Source organism: Theropithecus gelada, chromosome 1 (genome assembly GCF_003255815.1).
Source record: "Theropithecus gelada isolate Dixy chromosome 1, Tgel_1.0, whole genome shotgun sequence".
NCBI classification, from domain to species: Eukaryota; Metazoa; Chordata; class Mammalia; order Primates; family Cercopithecidae; genus Theropithecus; species Theropithecus gelada.
In genome coordinates, this window is record NC_037668.1 from 74,226,475 (window position 1) to 74,254,089 (window position 27,615).

At 47.1% G+C, this 27,615-nt stretch overlaps 2 protein-coding genes across 9 annotated transcripts in view; one reads left to right on the plus strand and one right to left on the minus strand.

Moving 5' to 3' along the window:
- LRRC41 (leucine rich repeat containing 41) overlaps window positions 1-16,660 on the minus strand; it is a 27,019-nt gene extending 10,359 nt beyond the window's left edge. Inside the window, exons 1-3 of the mRNA XM_025390665.1 lie at window positions 16,162-16,660; window positions 11,057-11,143; window positions 10,030-10,100 (exon numbers count right to left, since the gene is read on the minus strand). Of these exons, the coding sequence (XP_025246450.1) occupies window positions 10,030-10,100; window positions 11,057-11,143; window positions 16,162-16,360 (357 nt within the window). The 5' untranslated portion in view covers window positions 16,361-16,660. The remainder of the gene's footprint in view (window positions 1-10,029; window positions 10,101-11,056; window positions 11,144-16,161) is intronic.
- LOC112627976 (cytochrome b-c1 complex subunit 6, mitochondrial) lies at window positions 5,457-27,615 on the plus strand. 8 transcript variants are annotated; one of them, XM_025390756.1, is made up of 5 exons: window positions 5,457-5,467; window positions 16,734-16,858; window positions 20,111-20,137; window positions 21,181-21,342; window positions 27,391-27,615. In XM_025390756.1, exons 2-5 carry the CDS (start codon window positions 16,805-16,807, stop codon window positions 27,421-27,423), a joined length of 276 nt encoding a protein of 91 aa, XP_025246541.1. In that variant the 5' UTR covers window positions 5,457-5,467; window positions 16,734-16,804; the 3' UTR covers window positions 27,424-27,615. The 8 variants fall into 8 exon arrangements, with proteins under 8 accessions (XP_025246541.1, XP_025246555.1, XP_025246533.1 ...); XM_025390770.1 differs by lacking the exon at window positions 5,457-5,467 and adding an exon at window positions 20,923-21,070 and having other exon boundaries at window positions 16,651-16,858; XM_025390771.1 differs by lacking the exon at window positions 5,457-5,467 and adding an exon at window positions 20,927-21,070 and having other exon boundaries at window positions 16,756-16,858.

Consider the following 27,615-nt stretch of genomic DNA (forward strand, 5'->3'; position numbering starts at 1 on the left):
AAAAAAAAAAAAAAAAAAAAATGTGGATAACCTGCTTCGCAGGATTGTTGTGAAGATCAAAATGTAGTAGTACAAATTAAAGCACTTTGTAATCTGTAAAACATAAAAAATGTTACTGCTGCTGCCATTGCTATTAACCTGGACGGGATATGAAATGGAGGCAGAGGCCGGGCGCGGTGGCTCAAGCCTGTAATCCCAGCACTTTGGGAGGCCGAGACGGGCGGATCACGAGGTCAGGAGATCGAGACCATCCTGGCTAATACGGTGAAACCCCGTCTCTACTAAAAATACAAAAAACTAGCCGGGCGAGGTGGCGGGCGCCTGTAGTCCCAGCTACTCGGGAGGCTGAGGCAGGGGAATGGCGTAAACCCGGGAGGCGGAGCTTGCAGTGAGCTGAGATCGGGCCACTGCACTCCAGCCTGGGCGACAGAGCGAGACTCCGTCTCAAAAAAAAAAAAAAAGAAATGGAGGCAGAGCCTGTTAAGCATGGTGCTCATTCAGACTAAAGCCAAGGCTGTGGGGGCCTGAGGTTCCTCAAGACTAAAACATTTCTTTGGTCCTTACCCTGCCTCCATGCATTCCTCCATACTGGAGTGACCCTCAGTTCCTATTTGAGGTTCTCGGAAGGAACTAGGCCTCTGCTGTCCTCAAGCAAAAGTGTCATTCCTGTTGCCTTAGCTATTTCCCCAGACTCCACTTACTGTGGTAATAATTAGGAATGACTTCCTGCTTGAAATAACTGCATAGCAGCAACACAGAAAGGCCTTGCTCATCAGCAGCAGGACACTGAGGGCAGGAAAAACTACCTGGCAACCAAATCTCTGCTCAGCTTTGAGTGAAGGCAAAGAAGGTATCCTTTGGTCCTACCTCACACTAGCACTTTTCCTACAGATTTGCTGCCCACACCCAGTATTGAAAAACACTTGCAGGTAACCTTAGCAAGGCTTCAGCTTTACAAGTGAGCTAGTCAGATGGTTATTACAATATCTGGCCTAAAATATGCACAAAGATGGTGAGCCAAGATATTGTGGCTGTTTCTGGCTATAAGAGGCACAGGGGAAATGTATGTTAGATAAGTAAATACTGGACTTTTTCAGACATGTTAATGGTTGATGAAACCAATGGGAGACAGAATATTCGGAACACTCCAGACACAACTGCAGTGAGCAGCATGACACAGTGATCAGGAACATGCACTCCAGAAGCAGGCTGCTTCAACTTGAATCTGGGTCCGCCATTCACTAACTGTAACTTAGGCAAGTCCTTTCACCTCTTTCTGCCTTAGTTTCATCATCTATAAAGTGGAAGATCACTGTGTACTGACATCATAGCATTTTTGTGACAGTTAAATGAGTAAAGTTACGACAGCTCTCAGTGGCTTCTTTCTCACAAACTAACGTACGAGCAGACAGAAGATCACGAAGTTTTATTTCATCACCACTCTTTTTTTTTTTTTTTTGAGGCGGAGTCTCGCTCTGTCGCCCAGGCTGGAGTGCAGTGGCCGGATCTCGGCTCACTGCAAGCTCCGCCTCCTGGGTTTACGCCATTCTCCTGCCTCAGCCTCCCCAGTAGCTGGGACTACAGGCGCCCGCCACCTCGCCCGGCTAGTTTTTTGTATTTTTAGTAGAGACGGGGTTTCACCGTGTTAGCCAGGATGGTCTCGATCTCCTGACCTCGTGATCCGCCCGTCTCGGCCTCCCAAAGTGCTGGGATTACAGGCTTGAGCCACCGCGCCCGGCCCATCACCACTCTTAAGAAGAATCTATGCTAAAATTCGAAGCTGAGAGATGCTTGAGATCTAGTCCAAACCACTCATTTTATGGACTCGTATGCTATCACGATGCAAAGTGATTTAGTACTTTCTTTTCTGTGAGGGTAAGGGAAATGAGGCATGATCAATGAAGTGAAGTGACATTTGCCCCAACACAATCTTTGGCCCATCCTCAATGGGCTGGCAGGGGAAGAGGAAGTGTGTGTACAAACTAGGGAGGGCTAAACATCTTGTGCTAACTTGTTAGAGCTAACAATATTCACAAACTATATGTTGTTCATTGTTTTACTGATACCAGAAATATTGTGTGTGGATAGAGAAGCAAATGAAAAATCATGGACCAGGCATGGTGACTCATGCATGTAATCCCAGCACTTGGGGATGCCAAGGCAGGCAGATTGCTTGAGTCCATGAGTTTGAGACCAGCCTGGGCAACGTGACAAAACCCTATCTCTACTAAAAATAGGAAAAGTTTAGCCGGGCATGTTGGTGCACGCCTGTAATCCAGCTGCTTGGGAGGCTGAGGTGGGAGGATTGCCTGAGCCTGGGAGGTTGAGGCTGCAGTGAGCCAAGATCGTGCCACTGTACTCCAGCCTGGGCAACTGGAGTGAGACTGTCTCAAAAAAAGTGTAAACTAACTCTGGAGTATTTACGTATATGAGAGTAGCTACATGTATTTGTTTTTACAACATTGAGACAATTCTGAACAGTTTCAAATGCTGGCCTTTTAAAACATACCATGTATTCAAATGTTTTTAGAATATTTTCTTTTGAAAATCTGTACCATATGTAATAATACTTGCTGTATTGAATATTTCCATTCTTTCTAGCTTTTTTTTTTTTTTTTTTTTGAGACAGTTTTTCTGTTGCCCTGACCTGGGCTGGAGTGCAGTGGCGGGATATTAGCTCATTGCAACCTCTGCCTCCCGGGTTCAAGCAATTCTCATGCCTCAGCCTTCCAGTAGCTGGGACTACAGGTGCATACCACCATGTCCAGCTAATTTTTTGGTATTTTTTAGTAGACAGGGTTTCACCATGTTGGCCAGGCTGGTCTCAAACTCCTGAGCTCAGTTGATCTGCCTGCCTTGGCCTCCCAAAGTGTTGAGATTACAGGCATAAGCCACCACGCCTGGCCTGTTTCTAGGTTTTGGTTTTTTTTTTTTTTAGACATTCTCGTTCTGTTGCCCAGGCTGGAGTACAGTGGCATGATCTCGGCTCACTGCAACCTCCATCTCCCAGGTTCAAGCTATTCTGCCTCAGCTTCCCAAGCTGGGATTACAGGCATGTGCCACCATGCCTGGCTAATTTTTGTATTTTTGGTAGAGATGGGGTTTCGCCATGCTGGCCAGGCTGGTCTTGAACTCCTGACCTCAAGTGATCTCCCGCCTTGGCCTCCCAAAGTGCTGGGATTACAGGTGTGAGCCACGGTGCCTGACCCTGTTTCTAGCTTTTTTATATTGAACTGTTCTGTAATATACATCTGGAAATAAATCTTCATGAGTATCTCAATTTTTATATACTATAAATTCTAAGAAGCAGAACTTCTAGCCAAATTATTTTTTTTAAGAGACAGGGTCTTGCCCCATCACCCAGGGCTACAGTCAGTGGTGAGATCATAGCTCACTGTAGCCTTGAACTCCGGGTCTCATGCAATTTTCCTGCCTCAGCCTCCCAAGTAGCAGGGACTATAGACGCATGCCACTATGCACAGCTAATTTTTAAATTTTTTCTGTAGAGATGAGGTCTCACTATGTTGCTCCAGCAGGTTTTTTTTTTTTTGAGATGGAGTCTTTTTCTGTCGCCCAGGCTGGAGTGCAATGGTGCAATCTTGGCTCACTGCTACCTCCACGTCCCAGGCTCAAGTGATTCTCCTGCCTCAGCCTCTTGAGTAGCTGGGACTACAGGCATGTGCCACCACGCCCGGCTAAGTTTTGTATTTTTAGTAGAGACGGGGTTTTACCATATTGGCCAGGCTGGTCTTGAACTCCTGACCTCAGGTGATCCACCTGCCTTGGCCTCCCAAAGTGCTGGGATTACAGGTGTAAGCCACCATCATGCCCAGCATAAATTTTCTGGGGAGGAGAGGGTCTCTGTCAGCCAGGCTAGAGTGCAGTGGTGCTATTATAGTTCACTGCAGCCTCAACCTCCTGGGCTCCTCAGCTTCCCAGTTAGCTGGGAGGTACACGCCAACAAACCCAGCTAATTTTTAAAAATTATTGCAGGCTGGCCACAGTGGCTTATACCTGTAATCCCAGCACTTTGGGAGGCCAAGGCCAGGGGATCACTTGAGGTCAGGAGTTCGAGACCAGCCCGGCCAATGTGGTGAAACCTCGTCTCTACTAAAAATACAAAAAGTAGCCAGGCCTGGTGATGGGCGCCTGTAATCTCAGCTACTTTGGAGGCTGAGGCAGGAGAATCACTTGAACCTGTGAGGCAAAGGTTGCAGTGAGCTAAGATCATACCACTGCACTCCAGCCTGGGAGAGAGAGAGAGACTCTGTCTTAAAAAAAAAAAAAAAAAAAAAAATTATTGCAGGGATGGGGTCTCCCTGTGTTGCCCAGACTGGTCTCGAATTCGTGGGCTCAAGTGATCCTCTTGCCTTGGTGTTCGAAAGTCTGGAATTACAGGTAAGAGCCACCATACCCAGCCAGCCTAAATATTTTAAAGTCTGAACAAATATTACCAGATTGCCTACCAAGAAAGTTACAACAATTTCTGTTACCACCAACAGCATATTAAAATGCAAATTTCACCCACCCATGGCCAAACCTAGGCATTACTTTTGCAATGAAAACCACATCAAAACAAGACTTTACTAAACTAAGCAGTGAGATTTTACTTTCTCAGTTTTATCATGAGACTTAACATTTTTCACTTTACTGGGGATTTTTGTATATTTCGTGATGTGTCCAAATCCTTACTCATTTTACTGGGATATTTATCTTTTTCCATTTTGTGTCCCTTTGTTTTGCAAATATTGTTGCAAATGTTCTTTCATAGTGTATTTACCTTTTAACATTTGGTTATGATGTTGGCATTTTTTTTTAATTTAATTAATACAAAGTCCTGAAGATAGTGTTAATATTTTATGTGGTTAAATATGTCTGTATTTTCTTTCTTGGTTCTGTACATTTAATAATTAGCACTCTTGGCTGGGCACGGTGGCTCACGCCTGTAATCCCAGCACTTTGGGAGGCCGAGGCGGGTGGATCACGAGGTCAAGAGATGGAGACCATCCTGGTCAACGTGGTGAAACCTCGTCTCTACTAAAAATGCAAAAACTAGCTGGGTGTGGTGGCGCGTACCTGTAGTCCCAGCTACTACTAGGGAGGCTGAGGCAGGAGAATAACTTGAACCCAGGAGGCAGAGGTTGCAGTGAGCTGAGATCACACCACTGCACTCCAGCCTGGCAACAGAGCGAGACTTCATCTCAAAACAAAACAAAACAAAATTAGTACTCTCTCTATCCTGAGATTAGGATGGTCACTTTTATTTTTTTATTTTTAGTTGTGCTCTTTTTTTTTTTTTTGAGACAGGGTTATGACACTGGAGTGCAGTGTCATGATCATTGCTCACTGCAGCCTTGACTGACCTCTGACGCTCAGTTGATCCTCCTGCCTCAGCCTCCCGAATAGCTGGGACTAGAGGCGTACACCAGCACACCCAGCTAACTTTTGTATTTTTTGTAGAAACAAGGTTTTGTCATGTTGCCCAGGCTGTTCTTGAACTCCTGGACTCAAGCGATCTGACCACCTTGGCCTCCCAAAGTTTTTCTGGGATTGCAGGTGTGAGCCATCACACCCAGCCTGATTTTGCTTTTACTTTTTTTTTGTTTATTGGTTTTATTATTTTTGGAGACAGAGTCTCACTCTGTCACCCAGGCTGGAGTGCAATGGAGCAATCTAGTCTCACTGCAACCTCTGCCTCCTGGGTTCAAGTGATTCTCATGCCTCAGCCTCCCAAGGAGTTTAGATTACAGGTATGCACCACTGCGCCCAGCTAATTTTTGTATTTTTATTTTTTATCTTTATTTTTTTGAGTCAGAGTCTCACTGTGTCACCCAGGCTGGAGTGCAGTGGTAAAATCTCAGCTCATTACAACCTCTGCCACCTGGGTTCAAGCAATCTACTGCCTCAGCCCCCCAAGTAGTAATCCCAGAGTAGCTGGGATTACAGGCATGCACCACCACACCTGATTTTCAGTAGAGACAGGGTTTCACCATGTGGGCCAGGCTCGTCTCAACTCCTGACCCTCAAGTGACCTGCTCACCTTGGCCTCCCAAAGTACTGGGATTACAGGTATAAGCCACGGTGCTCGGCCTAAGTTTTGTATTTTTAGTAGAGATGGGGTTTCACCATGTTGGCCAGGCTGGTCTCAACTCCTGACCTCAAGTGATCTGCCCACCTCGGCCTCCCAAAGTGCTGGGATTACAGGTGTGAGCCACCACACCTGGCCTGTTGGTTTTATTATTTTTATTTTTTAAATTTTTATTTTTTTCTCTTCTTTGGTGTTGAAACTGATTTTTTGTTGTTTTTGTTTTGAGTCAAGGTCTGGCTCTATTGCCCAGGCTGGAGTGCGATGGTGTGATCTCAGCTCACTGCATCCTCTGCCTCCTGGGCTCCCTCCCACCTCAGCCTCCTGAGTAGCTGGGACTACAGGTGCACACTACCACACCAGGATAATTTTTCTATTTTTTTGTAGAAACGGGGTTTCTCCACGTTGCCCAGGTTGGTCCCAAACTTGTGAGCTCAAGCGATCCACCCACCTCAGCCTCCCAAAGTGCTGGGATTACAGGTGTGAGCCACTGCGCCTGGCCTTTTTTTTTTTTTTTTTTTTTTAAGAGGCATGGTTTCGTGCTGTCACCCAGGCTGGAGTGTAGTGGCATGATCACATGCCTGCAACTCCTAGGCTCAAGCTGTTCCTCTCACCTCAGCCTCTGCCGTAGCTGGGATTACAAATGTGAGCCACTGTACCCAACTCTTGAGCTTTTACTTTTTACAACGAAATCTTTTTTTTTTTTTTTTGAGTCAGAGTCTTGCTCTGTCGCCCAGGCTGAAGTGCAGTGGTGCGATCTTGGCTCACTGCAACCTCCGCCTCCTGGGTTCAAGCAATTCTCCTGCCTCAGCCTCTTGAGTAGCTGGGACTAAAGGCACATGCCACCATTCCCAGCTAATTTTTGTATTTTCAGTAGAGATGGGGTTTCACCATTTTGGCCAGGCTGGTCTTGAACTCCTGACCTCATGATCCGCCTGCCTTGGCCTCTTAAAGTGCTGGGATTATAGGCGTGAGCCACTGTGCCTATTCTTTATACTGAAGTCATTAAAGTATACTATAAAGTGAGGCTCTAACTTAACTTTTTCCAAATGGCTAACCAATTGCTAGAGAATAATTTATTGTGTAAATCTTAATTTATTCATTGCTTTTTCTCCAGAGTATCTATTCTATTATGCAGACCTCTTTTTTTGTTTGTTAGTTTTTTGAGACAGGGTCTCTCTCCTGTTGCCCAGGCTGGAGTACAGTGGTGTGATCTTGGCTCACTGCAGCCTCGACTTCCCAGGCTCAAGTGATCCTCCTACCTTAGCCTCCCGAGTATCTGGGACTACAGGCATGCACCACCGTGCCCAGCCAATTCTTTGTATTTTTAGTAGAGATGAGGTCTTGCCATGTTGCCCAGGCTGGCCTTGAGCTCCTGGGTTCAAGCAATCCACCTGCCTCAGCCTCCCAAAGTGCTAAGATTACAGGTGTGAGCCACCATGCCTGACCTCACAGATCTCTTTATATACCCCAGTACTACACAGTTTGAAATATTATTGCTTTATAAGCATTCTATATCTATATCTATCTTGCTCACCATTGATTGTATCCCTGGAACCTAGCATAATACATGGAACTGAGCAGGCACTGAATAAGTGTTTGTGACTTATGAGCTGAAGGCTATTGTCATGCAAAAGTGGGAAGCGGAAGACACCCTCTGGAATAGATATGCTCCAAGTTAGGAACTCTGTCTAACTGACTGTTGGGCCACCAAGCCTGGGGCCTCTAAATGCTCTGAAATGCTTTGAGCCAAGAAGACAGGATAATAAACATTCTTTTCCAGAAAGCTTTCTCCAAGAGAAAAATATAATCTTTATCACCTGCTGGTCAACTATACTGCTTGTGAAATACTGGAACAAAGTGAATCTGATGTTTCCTTAAAGATAGCAAAAAGCAGTTACTGTTTTCTAATATTCTTGAGTCTGCTTCTCTTCCTCATAAGGCCTGGTGTCCTCATTCTGAACTTCAAGGGTTGCAGTCCAGATTTGGAAGTGAATAAGCTGAAGGAGATGGGGCTCAGTGTTACTGAACCCAGTGCATCCCCAGAAATTAAATCTCCAATTCCTGACATTAGCTTTTTTTCCACCTGTTATTTGGCCTCATTCACCATAGAAGGCCCAGTTCAAATACTACTTCCTAGAAGAGACTTTCTTGTTCTCTCTCAACCTCCTTACTATCCTCTGTTACACCACTTATCCTATCATATGTGATCTATTTGTAGATTTCCCTATTAAACTGGTAGGTCCTTGCCGGGCACAGTGGCTCATGCCTGTAATCCCAGCACTTTTGGAGGCCAAGGCGGGCAGATCACCTGAGGTCAGGAGTTCGAGATCAGCTGACCAACATGGGAAAACCCTGTCTCTATTAAAAATACAAAAAAATTAGCTGGGTGTGGTGGCGCATGCCTGTAATCCCAGCTACTCGAGAGGCTAAGCCAGGAGAATTGCTTGAACCCGGGAGGCAGAGGTTGCATTGAGCCATTGCACTCCAGCCTGGGCGACAAGAGCGAAACTCTGTCTCAAACAAAACAAAACAACTTGTAGGTCTTAAAGATTAGAGGCTGAGGCCGGGCGCGGTGGCTCAAGCCTGTAATCCCAGCACTTTGGGAGGCCAAGACGGGCGGATCACGAGGTCAGGAGATCGAGACCATCCTGGCTAACACGGTGAAACCCCGTCTCTACTAAAAAAAATACAAAAACTAGCCGGGCGAAGTGGCGGGCGCCTGTGGTCCCAGCTACTCGGGAGGCTGAGGCAGGAGAATGGCGTGAACCCGGGAGGCGGAGCTTGCAGTGAGCTGAGATCCGGCCACCGCACTCCAGCCTGGGCGACAGAGCCAGACTCAGTCTCAAAAAAAAAAAAAAAAAAAAAGATTAGAGGCTGCATCTCTTCTTCCAAGATCTGGTACCTGGTTAAGTTTCAGTAAATGTTTATTGAATTAAATCTACCCCATCACCTAGTTATGGGGGAGTAAAAGAAGCTCTGCTTAAATGAGAGCTCAAGTGATTTATATCTGTATCAGTGAATAATAGAATCCCAGGGCTAAAAGGAGCCCTAAAAGTCATCTTGTGCAACCCCTTTTACAATGCTGAATCCCCTGCAGAACACCCGTGTGTCAAGGAGTTATCCAGACTCTATTTGAACTTAGTGATGGGAAGTTTATTACCTCTAGAATTAGCTTGTTTCATAAGCTCAGGGTTTAAGCTTTACATAAACTTCAGGTTAGCAAAAATGTATCTTCCATTAGCTTCCATCCAGAACAAGTCTATTAATCCCTCCTTCATGTGACAGCCATTCATATATTTCAAGATGGGTCATGTTTCCCAAGTATTCTCTTTTTCAGGAAAAACATCTCCAGTCTTCCCAATCTGACTCACATAATGTGGCTTTGACTTCTTTCTCCATACTCCATGGGTAGCCTGACCATTGCAGAGCTAGGCAGGACTGTTGTCCCCCTTGTCCTTCAGCCTATACTATATTTACACTAGTTCACACAGCTCAAGGTATAGTCATTATGAGTGGCTTCAACATATTGTTGACTAAACTCCCTTAATCTTTTTTATACAAGCTGTTACTAAGCAGACTACTTTATCCCACATCCTGAGGCCATGCAATTGGAACTTTTAAAACTCATTGAAGTATTGGTGTATTCTATTAAATTTCATTTTGTTAGATTTGACCACTGCATCAAGAACTCTAGGAATCCTGGCTCTGCCATCCATTGTGATCACTAACTTTCCCTGTTTTGTGTCCCCTGCAAATATGGTGAGCAAGCAATTCAGTGACAAATGCCAAATGGACCAAAACCTTGTGACAAGCCATCAGAGCCCTCCTCCCACATCCATTCCATCACTGCCTCTGCACTTTACCAGTACCCAGCTTGTGTTTGTGTGCTATTCCTGCTTTTACCATGCAAAATCAGGCTAGTGTTCTACCTGATAACTTACTTCCAAACTGGAAGGCCGTGTCTTCATCAGTTCATCCCAGAGTCGGCGCCAGATGGCCTGAGTGGAGAGGCCTGTAAGGAGAAATATCACACTTGGCTGCTTGCTGGCCACCATAAGTAAAGTACATCAACCTTTAATGTTGTCCTCCGGGTTCACAGGAGCAATACGGCAGAGTGATTAAGAACACTGGCTCTAAAGACAGATTGCCTGGGTGTGAATATCAGCAAACTACACTCCAGCTATGTGACTTTGGGCAAGTTACTTAATTTCTCTGTGGTTCAGTTTCCTCATCTGTAAAATGTTAATAACAGCTATTTTATAGGGTTGTTGAAAGGATTAGAGTAAATGAGTTTTTCTAGGTAAAGTGCCTAGGACAGTGCTTGACACATTAGGGTTCAATGTTAGCTGTTAACAGATGTGTCTAATGAGGGGAGGAAGCTTGGTAAAATAGAGAAACTAAGATTCGGAAGATCTGGGTTGTTCTGGCTTTGCTATTAATTGTGGTGTGCCTGTGTCTCACTTTTATCAGTATAATAAAGATCATATACTTGGCTTTGTGTTTCACAGGACACTGAGGAATGAGGAAGAAAAATAGGTGTGAAGGTACTTTTTGAAAAGCATGAAGTTCTAAGGCCAGGTGCAGTGGCTCAAGCCTGTAATCCCAACACTTTGGGAAGCCAAGGCAGGTGGATCACAAGGTCAGAAGATTGAGACCGTCCTGGCTAACACATTGAAACTCTGTCCCTACTAAAAATACAAAAAAAATTAGCCGGGCGTGGTGGTAGGCGCCTGTAGTCCCAGCTACTACTACTGAGGCAGGAGAATGGTGTGAACCCGGGAGGCGGAGCTAGCCATGAGCCAAGATTGCACCACTGCACTCCACCCTGGGCAACAGAGCAAGACTCCATATTAAAAAAAAAAAAAAAGCATGAAGTTCTAGCAGGTATCAGGTGTAATATTTACCTGAAGAACATTATGGTGCCTTGCTCATAATCATTGACTGAGAAAGAGACAGAAAGATACTCACCTTTCTTGAGGGCAGTTTCCTCAATCCTCTCCAAGTAATATATATTGAGCAGAGGTAGGATGCTTTGAAGTATTGGGCCTGGGAGGGCTACAAAAATCAAAACAAAAGTTTACTTTTCCTCCCCTCCCCCTCCCACTCAAGAGGGTTCCAAGCATTATTTATTCTACTGGAAAGGAAAATGGAAGGGTAGACTTCTCACTTGACAAATGGAGCCTCTAGAAGCTAATCTAGATCTGTTCCAAACTCTAGTCCACTTATCTTCAGCCACTCAGTTGGAAGCTGGAATTTCAGGGGCCAGGGTGAGATCATCCCACAAAACAAGCTGACATGCTAAATGAGCTTGACATGCTTTTTAGGAGCTGGTCAGTTCACTTCTGCCCAAGCAAAATGAACCATTTGGCATTGAAAAGGACCTACTGAATATGTGTGATAAAAGGTTTTTCATAATCTGCCCTGCTAGTATCAGCTCCCTGCTTTGCCTCCTACATTTCAGCCACACTTAACTACTTTTTCGTTTACCTAACATGCTGCTTTCTGCCCCTGTACCTTTGTCATGCTGTTCTTTCCAACAGGAATGTCCTTTGTCATGCTGTTCTAATAGGAATGTCATTGCCACTTTCAGTATATCAACTACTCATCTTTCAAGTATCACATGCCATTTATTAAGTCTTTCCTGAATTCCCTTCCCATTCTTCCAGATTAACCACTACCATCCTTTGGGCTACTGCTATATCCTGAATTAGTACTTTCCTATGAAGAAGAGAAACAATTCATGTCTCTAAAGTCAATATATCTTTTTTTTTTTTTTTTTTGAGATGGAGTCTCGCTTTGTCTCCCAGGCTGCAGTGGCGCGATCTCGGCTCACTGCAAGCTCCGCCTCCCGGGTTCATGCCATTCTTCCGCCTCAGCCTCCTGGGTAGCTGGGACTACAGGCGCGCACCACCACACCCGGCTGATTTTTTGTATTTTTAGTAGAGACGGGGTTTCACTGTGTTAGCCAGGATGGTCTCGATCTCCTGACCTTGTGACCCGCCTGCCTCGGCCTCCCAAAGTGTTGGGATTACAGGCGTGAGCCACTGCACCCGGCCAAAAGTCAATATATCTTAAAAACAACCTGCTCTTGCCAACTTCTCTAGTTCTAAGAGCCGTTATAGTATAGTGTCTAAAGGGTTTGGCCTCTAGAGTAGGAAAAATCTGGGTGAAATCCTAACTATTTAGTTAAATGTGAATCCTTGGACAAATTATTTAAGCCTCTTTAAGCCTTTGTTTCTTCAACTGGAAAAAAATGGAGGCCACGCACAGTGGCTCACACCTGTAATCCCAGCACTTTGGGAGTCTAAGACAAGAGGATCGCTTAAGTTCGGGAGTTCGAGGCTACAGTGAGCTATGCTTACACCACTGTACTTGAGCCCAAGTGATAGAGTGAGAACCCATCTCAAAACAAAACAAAAATTAGCAGAGTGTGATGGTGTGCACCTGTGGTCACAGCTACTTGGGAAGCTAAGGTGGGAGGATGGCTGGAGCCCAGGAGGTCGAGGCTGCAGCGAGCTGTGCTTAGACCACTGCACTCCAGCCTGGGTGACAGAGCAAGACCCTGCCTCAAAAAATAAAAAATAGGTGGGATGCAATGGCTCACACCTGTAATCCCAGCACTTTGGGAGGCCAAGGCGGGCAGATCACTTGAGGTCAGGAGTTTGATACCAGCCTGACCAACATGGTGAAACCCCGTCTCTACTGAAAATACAAAAATTAGCCAGGTGTAATGATGCAAGCCTGTAATCCCAGCTACGTGGGAGGCTGAGGCACAAGAATCGCTTGAACTCAGGAGGTAGAGATTGCAGTGAGCTGAGATGGCGCCATTGCACTTCAGCCTGGGCGACAGAGCAAGACTCTGTCTCAAAAATAAAATAAAATGGAGATAACAGTAATTAACTCATGCCATTGTTGGGAAGATCATGCTTATAATCTGTTTAAAATAATGCCCAGCCATAATAAGCTCACTAAATGTTGGTTGTTATTTTTATCCTGTCAGTGGCATCTCTGTCCAATCAAGAACAAGTCAAACTCACACCTGTAATCCCTGTAATCTTTGGAGGTCGAGGTGGGGGACATTGCTTAAGCCCAGGAGTTTGAGACCAGCCTGGGCAACATGGGAAACCCCCGTCTCTACCAAAAATACAGAGAAAATTAGCCGGGTGTTATGGAGCACACCTGTGGTCCCAGCTTCTTGGGAGGCTGAGGTGGGAGAATTGCTTGAGCCCAGAAGATAGAGGTGGCAGTGAGCTGGTATCATGCCACTGCACTCCAGCCTAGGTGACAGAGAGACCCCATCTCAAAGAAAAAGAAAAAGTCTAAGATCTTGGAGTATACCAAAACTTCTGCCCCAGGGTCTCTTTTTATTTTTATTTAGAGAATAACTGAATCTTGACATCAAGAATCTAGTATAATTCTTTGTACATTGTATGTCTTCAATGTACCTGCTGAATGAAAGTGTTAATTCCCTATGCTTTTACACACGAATGTAGTCCACATCACCTTTCATCTGGTCTATTACAACAGCTTAACTGCTCTCCTTCGCTTCAGTCTCTATCCAGTCCCTCTTCATCCTGCTCTTGGTGATGATATTACCCTCTTCGAAACCCTTGGAGGTCTCTCTGCTGCATTCATGATAAAGTCCAAACTCCACATCCTGGTATTCAAGGTATAATATACCTTATTCTACTTAAGTTTCCTCATTGTACCCTTTCCTGCTGCCTCTATACCTCTGCTGCCCCAACTCCTTACACAAAGCGATGCTAGTTCACTACCTCCAGGAAGACTTTCCTGGCTGTTAGCCCACACTGAGACCTTCCTCCAAAATAGTAATGCTTAGCAGGCCTCTTCCTTGGCTATTCTCCTAAAAGGCCTCACTTGATTCAGCTTTTTCTGGTCTAGGCCCACAGGAGCTCTTCCTCCCCTGTCTCCTCTCAACCTCGCTGGGGGCTCAGCCAGTAATGGGATGGTGGTATGTACAGCAGTGATGGGGGAGGGAGAAGGGGAAATGGAGATTCAGTAAACTGTCAATTTTTTTGGGGGGAAGAAGCAACAGGGGAAGAAGTTCCTCAGAGCCCCTCCAACCTGCTCTCCTCTAGTTAGCCATCCCTTCTCACAGCCACAGGAATTCTCATCCCCTGTTACCCACAAACTCCTCTCTTCCTTTCTCCATTCTTCTTAAGCCGGGATTTTCCTGGCTGCTTTCTAGCCTGCACCTTTAATGCTGCTGCTTCCCAACCTGGGCCTCCACACCCAGTCATCTTCCTTTTTAGCCAGTCTTAGCATCCCAGAAGCTCCAGGCAGACAAGTCAGACCCTGTCTGCCTTCTTCCCCATGCCCTAGGACTTTTCTGAGCTCCCTGCTCAGCTCAGAACGGAGACTTTCCTCATGTTCGCCATGGGTGGGCCTGCCCCTTGTCTTCTCAGCCTCTGGCTGGCCTGGAGCCTCCAGTGTCCTCTCCGCACACAGGCCCAACTTCTAACAGCCTCTTCCACCACCACTATGCAGGACACTCAGGCCTCATCGTACTGGGCTCCACTCCCACAGCCAAGGCCCTCCCCGACCACCCTCCAGCTTATCCAGGAGCTGCAGCGCCCCCAAACTCCAGGGCCTTTTCCCCACACCCCCTCCTCATGGCATAACTCAAACCCCCCGCCCTGCAACCTCGAGTCCTCAAAGTCCTCACTCCTGTCCTGACCAGGGCCTTCCTCCTGCAAAGACGCCACGGCCACCCGCAAGGCCTCCTGGTGGAACCTCCCCCGCGCCGCCTCCAGGCCCGGGGCCTGTTCTCCTGCCACCCTCCCCGGCAGGCCTCGGCCGGGCCTGCCACCTCCTCGCCCAACTCCAGCCCCGGCCTCCGGACCCCACCCTCACACCAGCAGCCTCGCAGGCCCGAGGCCTCCCCTATCCCCAGCGCGGCCAGGCCTGCTTGGCAGAGCCTCGCTTTCCCTCTTTCACTAGCCCCACGTCGCGGACCCGTTTCCTTCGTCAGTGGCCAGGCTGTGGCCGGCGGTCCCCAACCCACAGCCCCGCCTCCCAGCCCAACTGGCCGGTTCGCCCTCCCTGGCCGTTCATCCCGGCGCCCCAGGCCGCCCTCCACCCAGGCCCGGCCCTTTGGTCCCGGCCGCCCTCAGGCCTGAGGCCCCCGTTCACTCCCATTCAGCCCAAGGCCTCTTGGCGGCGCCGCGCCCCCTGCCACGGCAGCCCGGCAGTCCGGGATCCCTGGGCCGTCGCCCCGCTTGGGGCCTCCTTGGCCCTTCCCGCCTGTCCATCATTCGAGCCTCCCTCGCTTGTTTAAGCCGCCCCGGGGCCCCCTCCACTCGCTCTCCGGCCCCTCCTCGCCGCTCGAGCCGATCCGAGTGGCCTCCGGCGCTCCCTGTCCTGCGGGTCGCTCGGTCGCTCAGTTTGGCACCCGAGACCCCGGTTGTCGGTTCGCTCCCGTCAGCCCTGGGCCGTCAGACAGGCCGCGGCGCCCCGAGCCTTTCGGCCTCTCCCCCTGCCCCATTCCCTCGCTCTCAAATCCGCTGTCCTCCCCTCCGCCCATCGGCTTGGCCTCCCGAGTCTCGACCCCTGTGGCGTGTCAGGCAGATACTGGGGGTCCCGTTCCATCAGTCAGGTTCGGTGGCCCCGGGCCTGGCCTCCTGGCCTTAGGCCGGGCCTCCTAACCTCGGCCCCTGCCCCAGAGCAGCCGGGCCATCACTGCCCACCGGTTCGACATCCGAGACTCCCCTGCCCGGCCCAGCCGAGTGTCAGTTCGCGGCCCACAGCTCCGGCCCGCCAGTCCAGCCTCAGTCGCCCGGGCCCAGCCTCCTTCGCTCCAGACCGGGCCTCCTGGCCTCGCCCCCCGCGCCCCCGAGCCAGGCCGCGGTGCGGGTCAGCCTGCCTATTAGGTCTCCGTCTTTACTGTGTCCAGCCCTGTCAGTCACAAAATTCAGGCTCCGATCCTACGATCTGGCTTTCAGTGCCCCAGGCTGGGCCTTGCCCCGGGCCTCCCGGCCTCGCCCCCCGCGCCCCCCGGCCGCTGGGCCGCCCCCTGCTCTTAGCCAGAGGTAGCCCCTCACCCCGCGACTTACCCCACACCCCGCTCTCCAGAACCCCCATATGGGCGCTCACCGCCCGCCCGCACAGCTCGAACAGGGCGGGGGGAGCGTTGGGGCCCGAGGCCGAGCTCTTCGCTGGCGCCGCCTCCCGGGACGTGGCCTCCATGGTCGTTGCCGCCGCTACCTCACAGAACCAGCAACTCCGGGCGCGCCAGGCCTCGGGCGCCGCCATCTTGGGGAGGTGCGCGAGCCCGAGAGTGTCGCCCGCAGACCGCCATCTTGAAAAGGTCAGCAGTTAGGACGGCTCCATAATCGATATGGGGAAGAATGTGAATTATGCTAAAGGAATTTCGAATAAATTAGCATACTTTCCAAGTCTCTTAGGAGCTACTATTTTAGATGAACTCCTAGATCAATTATACTAGGGTCTGGTGGGACTAAGGGGATTTTTCTTAGCAAAGTCTCCTCAGGTGCAAACATCAGCTACCCCTAGCCCCTGCCTGTGGCCGGTAGTACATGCCAATCTGAGCATGTGTTCGCGACCACGATGAGTATGCCGCACTTCCGGCCAGATCGCCGGATTTCCGCTGAGTGACCCTTACAAGTCCTTCTTGATCCTGAAGTGGATTAGGTGCCGCTGTTGCTGCTCTTGTTGAATCTAGAACCGTAGCCAGACATGGGACTGGAGGACGAGCGAAAGATGCTTACCGAGTCCGGAGATCCTGAGGAGGTAAGGCAAGGCGATCCACTCGACCCTTTTCTCTGTCCTGAAGCCCAAAACCTAGCCCGCCAAAACACGCACGGGGCCCTCTTAGCCCCCAGTTTACCCTCTAGGATTTGCAGGGTCGGGAGCTCTAGTTCCCTCGACCTTTCCCCAGAATTCGTCCGGTGACTTTGGACAGATAGATGACTAGTTTTTCTCTGGGCCTCGGCTTCTCCATTCTGTGAATGTAGTGAAGGTTTGAGAGCGAAAATGTTTTGTGGACTAAAGTCTTGTAAAAATATGACCTATGTTTGCAGTCAGTCAGATATTCTGAAACCCGCGTTTCACAGGTTTGGGGAGCAAACAGACCACCTTGCCCCAGCTCAGGTTAGGAATCCCTACCATATGTATTGGGGAGGTTCGGAAGACGTGGCCTTGGGATTTCCTTTTCTTTGAGGAAGGTGTGTGTCTTTGGGGACAGTGAAGAAATGTACGATGTTATTCTGTGATGGAAGAGGGAGCTCTTTCCTAGGGAAAGAGTGCTGCTATGATAAGTATTTATGGACTGCTTGCTATTCCAAGTGCTTTACATGCACTAATTAATTTCTTTTTTCTTTTTTGAGATGGAGTCTCGCTTTGTCGCCCAGGCTGGAGTGCAGTGGCGCGATCTCGGCTCGCTGCAACCTCCGCCTCCCTGGTTCAGGCGATTCTCCTGCCTCAGCCTCCCAAGTAGCTGGGTAGCTGGGACTACAGGTGCCCACCACCACGCCCGGCTAATTTTTGTGTTTTTAGTAGAGACGGGGGTTTCACCAGGTTGGCCAGACTGGTCTCGAGCTCCTGACCTCGTGAACCGCCCACCTCGGCCTCCCAAAGTCCTGGGATTACAGGCGTGAGCCACCGCGCCCGGCCCTAATTCATTTCATCTACACATTATTCCTATGAAGTAAGTGTTAGGTACTATTAGTGCCATTTTTACAGATGAGGAAACAAGCGTAGAGGTTAAATATCTTTTCTAAGGTCACACAGCTAACATACTGGTGCAGCCAGGAACTGCAGCCAAGCAGCGCGGTTCTAGAACCGGGACTCTTACCCATTATGCGACACAGCCACTAGTTGTTTCTAATCTCATTTCCTGCCTGTTTTCTGGTCACTTCGGGGCAGCCGTTCTGGGCTGTGGGTTCAGAATAATTGGAGACTTATTTATCCCTTAATTTTTCTCGTCTTATTATTTCTAAAAAGAAATAGAGCCTGAGGCCGGGCGCAGTGGCTCATGCCTGTAATCCCAGCACTTTGGGAGGACAGCCGAGGCAGGCGCGTTGCGTGAGTTCAGGAGTTGGACCAGTCTGGGCAACGTGGTCAAACCCCGTCTCTACAAAAAATACAAAAATTAGCCAGGCATGGTGGTGAACGCCTGTGGTCTCAACTGCTCAGGAGTTTGAGCCCGGGAAGTCCAGGCTGCAGTGAGCCGTGATTGTGTCACTGCACTCCAGTCAGGCAACCCAGGTGAGACCCTGTCTCAAAAAAAAGGAAAGAAAAGAAAGAAAGAAATGGAGCCTGCCTTAGAAAGGCAGAAAGGTCAGCAGGATCCACCGCTGCAGTAGATGAGAAAAGAAAGTAAATAAGCAGTCAGTTTTAAGCTAGGGTATTCTGGCCGGGCGCGGTGGCTCAGGCCTGTAATCCAGCACTTTGGGAGGCCAAGGCAGGCGGATCACGAGATCAGGAGATCCAGACCATCCTGGCTAACACGGTGAAACCCCGTCTCTACCAAAAATACAAAAAATTAGCCGGGCGTGGTGGCGGGTGCCTGTAGTCCCAGCTACTTGGGAGGCTGAGGCGGGAGAATGGCGTGAACCGGAGAGGCAGAGCTTGCAATGAGCCGAGATCGTGCCACTGCAGCCTGGGTGACAGAGCAAGACTCTGTCTCAAAAAATAATAATAATAATAAAATAAACTAGGGTATTCTATGAGGAACCCATAATTCTTTTTTTTTTTTTTCCATAGTCTAGAAAACAATGGGTTTTCCTCCTAACTGGGTTTGGGATGTAAGGACTAAATTTAGCTATTTGTAGCAATACTGGGATAAATATTTTAGATTGTGTAGGCCCCATGTGAACATCTGGCAGCTTGAATCTGTATCAGAAGATGTTTAATTACTGTTTATTATCTCTAAACTGGGATTACTTCCTTAAGGGACTGTTGTGATTAATTAAATCATATTAGATATGAAGGTGCTTTGTAAACTGGAGAGTATTAAGCACACTTAGGTTCTTGTTAATGAAAGTGAGATGGTATCTCTGTCTTGAAATGAACCTGGGATTCCTTTTAACCAAGTATGGTAAGGTGACAGACCTGCAGTCAACTGCCTTTGAAAGAAGAGTTTATTATTACTTAAAGTTCCCGAAAGAGGGATATACCACACAAAAAAATGCAGGGCTGTATGGGGAAGTGTCCGAGCTAGTCAGGAGGCAGAAAGTGTGAGGGGAAGGAAGCATGGCTCAGCACCTTGGTTTCTATGGGAAGGAATTGGTGGGCAGGGTAGGTACACTTGCTCAAATTTAGGATTGGATGGTTTGAATAATTTCGTTGGGCTCTGGCTTATAGGGCTGGTTCCTAGTTGTCCTATATTTGTCCCTGGGGTGATTTAGAGAAGGGGAAACAGGAGCTTAGTGTATGAAACTTAGATAAAGGAGGCAGGGCCAGGCCGAGTGGCTAATGCCTATAATCCCACCACTTTGGGAGGCCGAGGTAGGAGGATTGATTGAGCCCAAGAGTTTGAGAGCAGCCTAGGCAACATAATGAGACCCTGTCTCTACTAAAAAAAAATGTTTAAGTTAGCCGGGCATGTGGTGTGTGCTTATAGTCCTAACTACTTAAAAGGCTGAGGCAGGAGGATCACTTGAGCCCAGGAGTTTGTGGCTGCAGTGAGCTATGATGGCACCACTGCACTACAGCCTGGGTGACAGAGCAAGACCCTGTCTCTTAAACAAAACAAAAGATAAAGGAGGCAGTTGGCTACAAGCGCTTTGGATAGTTAGGTTGCATATGAAAGGTATGCTCGCAGGCAAGTTTGCTGTCTAAAAATTAGCTAGCCCTGGAAGAGCAGGATTAGCTCCAGGATTAGCAAGGCCTCTAAAATGTAAAAACATCATAGAACACAGAAAACAAAATAACATCATTAATAGCAGTGTCAGTGTCTATCTTCAGTAATTACATCAGTATGATCAGGAATAAATATGTCATAAAATTGCTGCTAACATTAATTTTGTTTTCCTTTTGTAGGAGGAAGAGGAAGAGGAGGAATTAGTGGTAAGAACTGTCTCAGGTTTGGAAACATCTCAGTAAAAGCAGGGTTTGAGCCTCATGAAACTCTAAGGGCATTTTAAGGAGTCTTTACTTGATACCTTGTAGATAATGGGGGTGGAATAAGCTTTGATACTTCCCGTGCATTGGAGTGTTTGGGGTGTGAGCCTTGGAAGCTAAGTCTATTCTGGGTTTGAGGCTTCTTCAGTTGTGGTCAGGGAGCAGATGGCATCTTGAGGGCCTGGCACTCAATCATCTGCTATTTGTGGTTTAATAAAGAACTTTGGGCCAGGCATTGTGGCTCATGCCTGTAATCCCAGCACTTTGGGAGGCCGAGGCAGGCGGATTGCCTGAGGTCGGGAGTTCAAGACCAAACCTGAACAATGTGGAGAAACCCCGTCTCTACTAAAAATACAAAATTAGCTGGGCATGGTGGCACATGCCTGTAATCCCAGCTACTCGAGAGGCTGAGGCAAGAGAATTGCTTGAACCCAGGAGGCGAAGGTTGCGGTGAGCCGAGATCGTGCCATTGCACTCCAGCCTGGGCAACAAAAGCGAAATTCCATCTTAAAAAAAAAAAAAGAACTCTGAGGGAACCTTTGTTAGATAGTCCTTCTCTATGTTAGCATTGCCTTTCTAGCTGGGCAGCTGGGGTGCATAGGCCTGGTTCTGAGACAAGGGGATTTGAAATTTCAGATGTGACATATTCCAAAATGCCATGTTAACAAGTAAGGCCTCCTATAGATCTATTTCAAGTTTGGCCAGGTTTCCTTTACCACCTTGTTTTTCAGATAGGACTGAGGCTTTCAGTGCATACTGGCAACCTTGGAAGGCAGGAATGTGAAACTTTTCCCTACTACTTAGCATCAGAATTGAATGGGAGACCGCATTCTGCCATTTCTGGCGGCAGTGTGGCTCTGCCAGCTGGCCTTCTGCACGGTAATTCAGAGGCAGCACCTTGGTTTGGTGGTTGTGTTAATCAAAGCATATGTGTTTGGTGGGTCTCCGCTAAAAATCCCCGTTTTGTTGTTTTTCTATTTCTACATCAGGATCCCCTAACAACAGTGAGAGAGCAATGCGAGCAGTTGGAGAAATGTGTAAAGGCCCGGGAGCGGCTAGAGCTCTGTGATCAGCGTGTATCCTCTCGATCACGTACACAAGAGGATTGCACGGAGGAGCTCTTAGACTTCTTGCATGCAAGGGACCATTGCGTAAGTCCGTCTGAAGTCAGGAAGGGGAAAGGTTGCAATGGTCAGGGAAAACTTGGTGCTGACAATCTTTCCATGCTAGGGGAAGACCCATCAGTGAGTATTTACTCTGGGCCCAATATATGTGATGTACAGTGCTGAGCATTTTATGTAAATAACCTATTTTATTTTTTTGAGACAGGGTCTCACTATGTTGCCCAGACTGAAGTACAGTGGCATGATCATAACTCAGTGCCAACCTTGAACTCCTGGGCCTAAGTGATCCTGCCTTGGCCTCCCAAGTAGCTGGGACTACAGGTGCATGCCATCATGAGAGGCTAATTTTTTATTTTTAAATTTTTTCTAGTGGTGGGGCCTTGTTATGTTGCCCAGGCTGGTCTCAAACTCCTGGGCTCAAGTGATCCTCCCATTTTGGCCCTCCAAAGTGCTTGGATTATAGGCATGAGCCATTGTGCCTGGCCTGTAAATAATCTTGCCTAATCCTTACTACTTCCACTGGAGATAGGTATCATTATCCCATTTCACAGATAGAAACTGAGGCTCAAAGAAAAAAAATAAACATCCCAACATGCACTGCTAAACAGTGGGGAAGCTGGATTTTGTACTCTTCAATAACAGACTGTTCTTTAAAAATAATTTGTATTGGCCAGGCGTGGTAGCTCACACCTGTAATCCCAGCACTTTGGGAGGCCGAGGCGGGTGGATCACGAAGTCAGGAGATCAAGACCATCCTGTGAATGGTGAAACCCCGTCTCTACTTAAAATACAAAAAATTAGCCAGGCGTGGTGGCGGGCGCCTGTAGTCCCAGCTACTTGGGAGGCTGAGGCGGGAGAATGGCGTGAACCTGGGAGGTGGAGCTTGCAGTGAGCCGAGGTTGTACCAAAAAATAATAATAATAATTTGTATCCTCAAATGTGTCTAATATATAGTAGTTGGTCCAAAAGGTTGCTTTTTTTTTTTTTTTTTTTTTGGAGGCGCAGTCTGGCTCTGCTGCCCAGGCTGGAGTGCAGTGGCACGACCTCGGCTCACTGCGAGCTCCACCTCCCGGGTTCACACCATTCTGTTGCCTTAGCCTCCCAAGTAGCTGCGACCACAGGCGCCCGCCACCATGCCCAGCTAATTTTTTTTTTTTTGTATTTTTAGTAGAGACAGGGTTTCACGGCGTTAGCCAGGATGGTCTCAATCTCCTGATCCCATGATCCACAGCACCCAGCCTTTCTTTTTTTTTGTTTTTTCGAGATAAGGTCTTGCTCTGTCACCCAGGCTGGAGTGCAGTGGCACGATCATAGCTCAGTACAGCCTCTACCTCCTGGTTCAAGCAATTATTCTGCCTTAGCCCCCGAGTTGCCAGGACTATAGGCACATGCTACCATGCCTTGGTAATTTTTTTTTTTTTTTTTTTAATTTGAGGCTGATTCTCACTTTGTCGCCCAGGCTGGAGTGCAGTGGTGCAGTCTCAGCTGACTGCAACCTCTACCTCCCAGGTTCAAGTGATTCTCCTGCTTCAGCCTCCCGAGTAACTGGGATTAAAGATGCACGCCACCACACCCAGCTAATTTTTTGTTTGTTTGTTTGTTTGTATTTTTAGTAGAGACAGGGTTTCACCATGTTGGCCAGGCTGGTCTCGAACTCCTGACCCCCGTGATCCACCTGCCTCAGCCTCCCAAAGTGCTGAGATTACAGGCGTGAGCCACCGCACCTGGCCCATGCCTAGGTAATTTTTGTACTTTTTGTAGCGATGGGGTTTTGCTGTATTGCCCAGGTTGGTCTAGAACTCCTGGGTTCACATGTGCCACTCATCTCAGCTTCCCAAAGTGTTGGGATTACAGGTATGAGATACCACACCTGGCCTCAAGGGGTTGTTTTTTAAAAGTAAACTTATCAGGCAGGGCATGGTGGCTGACGCTTTTGATCCTAGCACTTTTGGAAGGCCAAGGCAGGAGGATCCCTTGACCCCAGGAGTTCAAGACTAGCCTGGGCAACATAGGGGAACCCTGTCTCTATTTTTAAAAAATCCAAAGTGATAAAAGTAAACTTCTGCTTGACTCTTACATATAACACAGTAAGGTATTTTACATAAATTATACGTAAGCAAAGTTTGATGTGGTTGCTTCTATTAAAACTAATTGGATGTCCCATAAACATATGAAAAGATATTCAACATCATTAACCATCAGGGATACTACCATAACACTTTATACCCACTGCCCACTAGGATGGCTATAATAAAAAAGATAACAAGTGTTGAAGAGGATGTGGAAAAGTTGGAAACCTCATATGCTGTCAGTAAAGGTGTAAATTGGTACAGCCACTGTGGAAAACATCTGGCACTTCTTCAAAAGGCTAAGCATACAGTTAATGTATGACACAGCAATTCCACTCGAAGATATATACCCAAGAGAAATGAAAACATATGTTCACATAAACACCTGTACACAAATGTTCATAGAAGCATTGTTTATACTACCCAAAAAGTGGAAAAACCATAAATGTCTGTCAGCTAGGCCGGACACGGTGGCTCATGCCTGTAATCCCAGAACTTTGGGAGCTCATGCAGGTGGATCACCTGAGCCCAGGAGTTTGAGACCAGCCTGGGCAACATGGTAAAACCCTGTCTCTACAAAAAATATATATATAAAAAGATAACCGGGCATGCTGGCTCACACCTGTAGTCCTAGCGACTTGGGAGGCTGAGGTGGGAGGATCACCTGAGCCTGGGGAAGTCAAGGCTTCAGTGAGCCATGATCACGCCACTGCACTCCAGCCTGGGTGACAGAATGAGACCCTGTCTCAAAAAAAAAAATCAAGTTCTTTTCTCAAAAAATTAAACATAGAATTATGTACTATATGATCTAGCAATTTCACTTCTAGGTATATACCCAGTAGTATTGAGAGTAGGCTTAAACAGATATTTCCATATTCATATTCACAATAGCCAAAAGGTAGAAACAACCCAAGTGTCCCTCCATGGATGAAAAGGTTTTTTTAAAATGTGCTCTGTATATACAATGGGATATTATGCAGCCTTAAAATAGAAGGGGGCCTGGCGCGGTGGCTCATGCTTGTAATCCCAACACCTTGGGAGCCCGAGGTGGGCGGATCATCAGGTCAGGAGATCAAGACCATCCTGGCTAACACGGTAAAACCCTGTCTCTACTAAAAATACAAAAAATTTAGCCAGGTGTAGTGGCAGATGCCTGTAGTCCTAGCTACTTGGGAGGCTGAGGTAGGAGAATGGTGTGAACCCAGGAGGCAGAGCTTGCAGTGAGCCGAGATCATGCCACTGCACTCCAGCCTAGGTGACAAAGCGAGACTCCGTCTCAAAAAAAAAAGAAGGGGCTGGGCACAGCAGCTCACGCCTGTAATCCCAGCACTTTGGGAGGCTGAGGCAGGTGGATCACCTGCTGTCAGGAGTTCAAGACCAGCCTGGATAACATGGCGAAATCCTGTCTCTACTAAAAAATATAAAAATTAGCTGGGTGTGGTGGTGGACACCTGTAATCCCAGCTGCTCAGGAGGCTGAGGCAGGAGAATTGCTTGAACCTAGGAGGCGGAGGTTGTAGTGAGCTGAGATCGCGCCATTACACTCCAGCCTGGGTGATAGAGCAAAACTCTGTCTCAAAAAAAAAAAAAAAAAAAAGCAAACCAAAAAAAACAAAACTGGGGCAGGATTTCTTGATTCCTGGATTTTCACCAAAATTTAGGTTTGTTAAGAATTTAAGGTAATATGCAATTCTGTATATAAAATATGCCAAAAGATGGTGCTCTTATTAAATTTTTTCTTTTGGCCAATTTGGGTGTTATTTAAAGAGAAATTTAAAATAAGAAACTGGGCCAGGTGCAATGGTTCACACATGTAATCCCAGTACTTTGGGAGGCCAAGGCAGAGGATCAGTTGAGCACAGGACTTTGAGACCAGTCTGGGCAACATAGGGAGGGCCCATCTCTTAAAAAAAAAAAAAAAAAAAAAAAATGAGCAGGGCATGGTGGCACACGTCTGTGGACCCAGTTACTCATGAGGCTGAGGTGAGAGGATTGCTTGAGCCTGGGAGGTTGAGGCTGCAGTGAGCTATGATTGTATACTCCAGTTTGGGCAACAAACCTTGTCTCAAAAAAGAAAAAAGAAACCAGTAAGTAGGGGAAAGAGATATAAAGAAAGACATAGGCCGGGCACAGTGACTCTCATCTTTAATCCCAAAACTTTAGGAGGCCAAGACAGTAGATCACCTGAGGTCAGGAGTTCGAGACCAGCCTGACCAATATGATGAAACCCCGTCTCTACTAAAAACACAAAAATTAGCTGGGCTTGGTGGTATATGCATCTGTAATCCCAGCTACTCGGGAGGCTGAAACAGGAGAATTGCTTGAACCCAGGAGGCGGAGGCTGCAGTGAGCCAAAGTTGCGCCATTGCACACCACCTTGGGCAACAAGAGCAAAACTCAAAAAAAAAGTCTCAAAAAAAAAAAGAAGGGAAACTCTGACACATGCTGCAACATTGATGAACCTTGGAGACATTATACTAAGTGTCAGGGAGGACAAACATTGTATCGTTCCACTTCTGTGAGGTACCTAGAATAGTAGTCACATTCATAGAGACAAAGTAGAATGGTAGTAATCAGGAGCTGAGGGGAGAAAGGAAGTGGAGAGTTACTGTTTAATGGATATAGTTTTGATTTAGTAAGATGAAAAAGTTCCCAAGATTGGAAGTTCTAGAGATTGTAGGAGACTGTATGGTTGTAGAACAATGGGAATGCACTTAACTGCCACAGAAATGTACAGTTAAAAATGATTAAAGTGGGGCCGTGTACAGTGGCTCACACCTGCAATCCCCACACTTTGGGAGGCCAAGGCAGGCACATCACTTGAGGTCAGGAGTTTGAGACCACCTGGGACAACATGGTGAAACATTGTGTCTACTAAAAATACAGAAATTTAGCTGAGTGGTGGCACACGCCTGTAATGCCAGCTACTCAGGAGTCTGAGGCAGGAGAATCGCTTGAACCTGGGAGGCAGAGGTTGCAGTGAGCCAAGATTGTACCACTGCACTCCAGCCTGGGGGACAGAGCAAGACTCTGCCTCAAAAAAAAAAAAAAAAAAAAAAAAGATTAAAGTAGAAAAAGGAAAAAATTACTAAAGTGGTAAATTTTATGTTATGTGTATTTTACCACAATTTTTAACGAAAGAAATTAAGTACTGAACATGCTACAATATGGATAAACTTTGCAAACATGCTAAATGCTAAGGGAAAAAAGCCAGTCACAAAGTGAAAAATATCATATGATACGATTTATATGAAATGTTCAAAATAAGCAAGTCATGATCTGTTCCCTTAATTAATATCCCCTCCTATTGATTTTCCCCCTCCCACTGTGTGGTCATTCTAAAAACATTTACATGTATTTATGAGCCAAGCACTGGTTTAGGATCTGGGAGTAAGATAGACATAGTTCCTTCATTCACTGAGTTTATGAGCCAGCACAGGAAACAGAAGTAGAACAAGTGCTAAACTTTGGTAAGTCTCAGGTATAACTTTCTCAGGGTACTATTAACTGAACCCCTCCACCCCGCCCCGCCTCCCATTTATCTTCCTCCTAGCATTTCCCATTATCAGAGGTTACCTTATTTATGTGTTCATTTTAACTCATTACCCTGTAAGTTTCTTAAGTGACAGATGTGTCTTGTTACAGTTATAACTCACTCAGCACTTAGAACACTACCTGGCATATAGAAGATGTCCTGTGAATATGTGTTGAATTAATATGTAATGTTGGGGAGGTACAGGTTTCTGTGGAAAAATAGGGACAGATTTGTATGTGGATAGGGGCTTATTGAGAGAAGGCTTACAGGAAATGACATGTATAAGATCTAAATTCTAAAGGAAGAATAAAAGATGAAACAAGTAGGGAGTTCACTAGGACTCAAGTGCTGCGTGCATATGTGAGAAGGGGAGTTGTGAGAAGAGAGGCAGTAGTTTCAGGTCTTGAAGGACCTTGTAAGCCATGACATTAAAGCTGCCAATTGATTACCTCCTTTTCTTTCCCCTATCTAGGTGGCCCACAAACTCTTTAACAACTTGAAATAAATGTGTGGACTTATTCACCCCAGCCTTCATCTTCTGGGCATCAGAATATTTCCTTATGGTTTTGGATATACCATTTGTTTCTTATTTGTGTAACTGTAAGTTCACATGAACCTCATGGATTTTGGCTTAGGCTGGTAGCTTCTATGTAATTCGCAGTGATTCCATCTTAATAAAAGTTCTGTGATCTGCAAA

What these genes read in the sequence shown, in the direction of transcription:
- LOC112627976 (XM_025390738.1), top strand. Translation starts at nt 16,805, where the DNA reads ATGGGACTGGAGGACGAGCGAAAGATGCTTACCGAGTCCGGAGATCCT. An exon ending in AGTCCGGAGATCCTGAGGAG is followed by an intron (nt 16,859 to 20,110) that starts GTAAGGCAAGGC and finishes TTCCTTTTGTAG; the next exon opens with GAGGAAGAGGAAGAGGAGGA. An exon ending in AGGAAGAGGAGGAATTAGTG is followed by an intron (nt 20,138 to 20,922) that starts GTAAGAACTGTC and finishes CTTGTTTTTCAG; the next exon opens with ATAGGACTGAGGCTTTCAGT.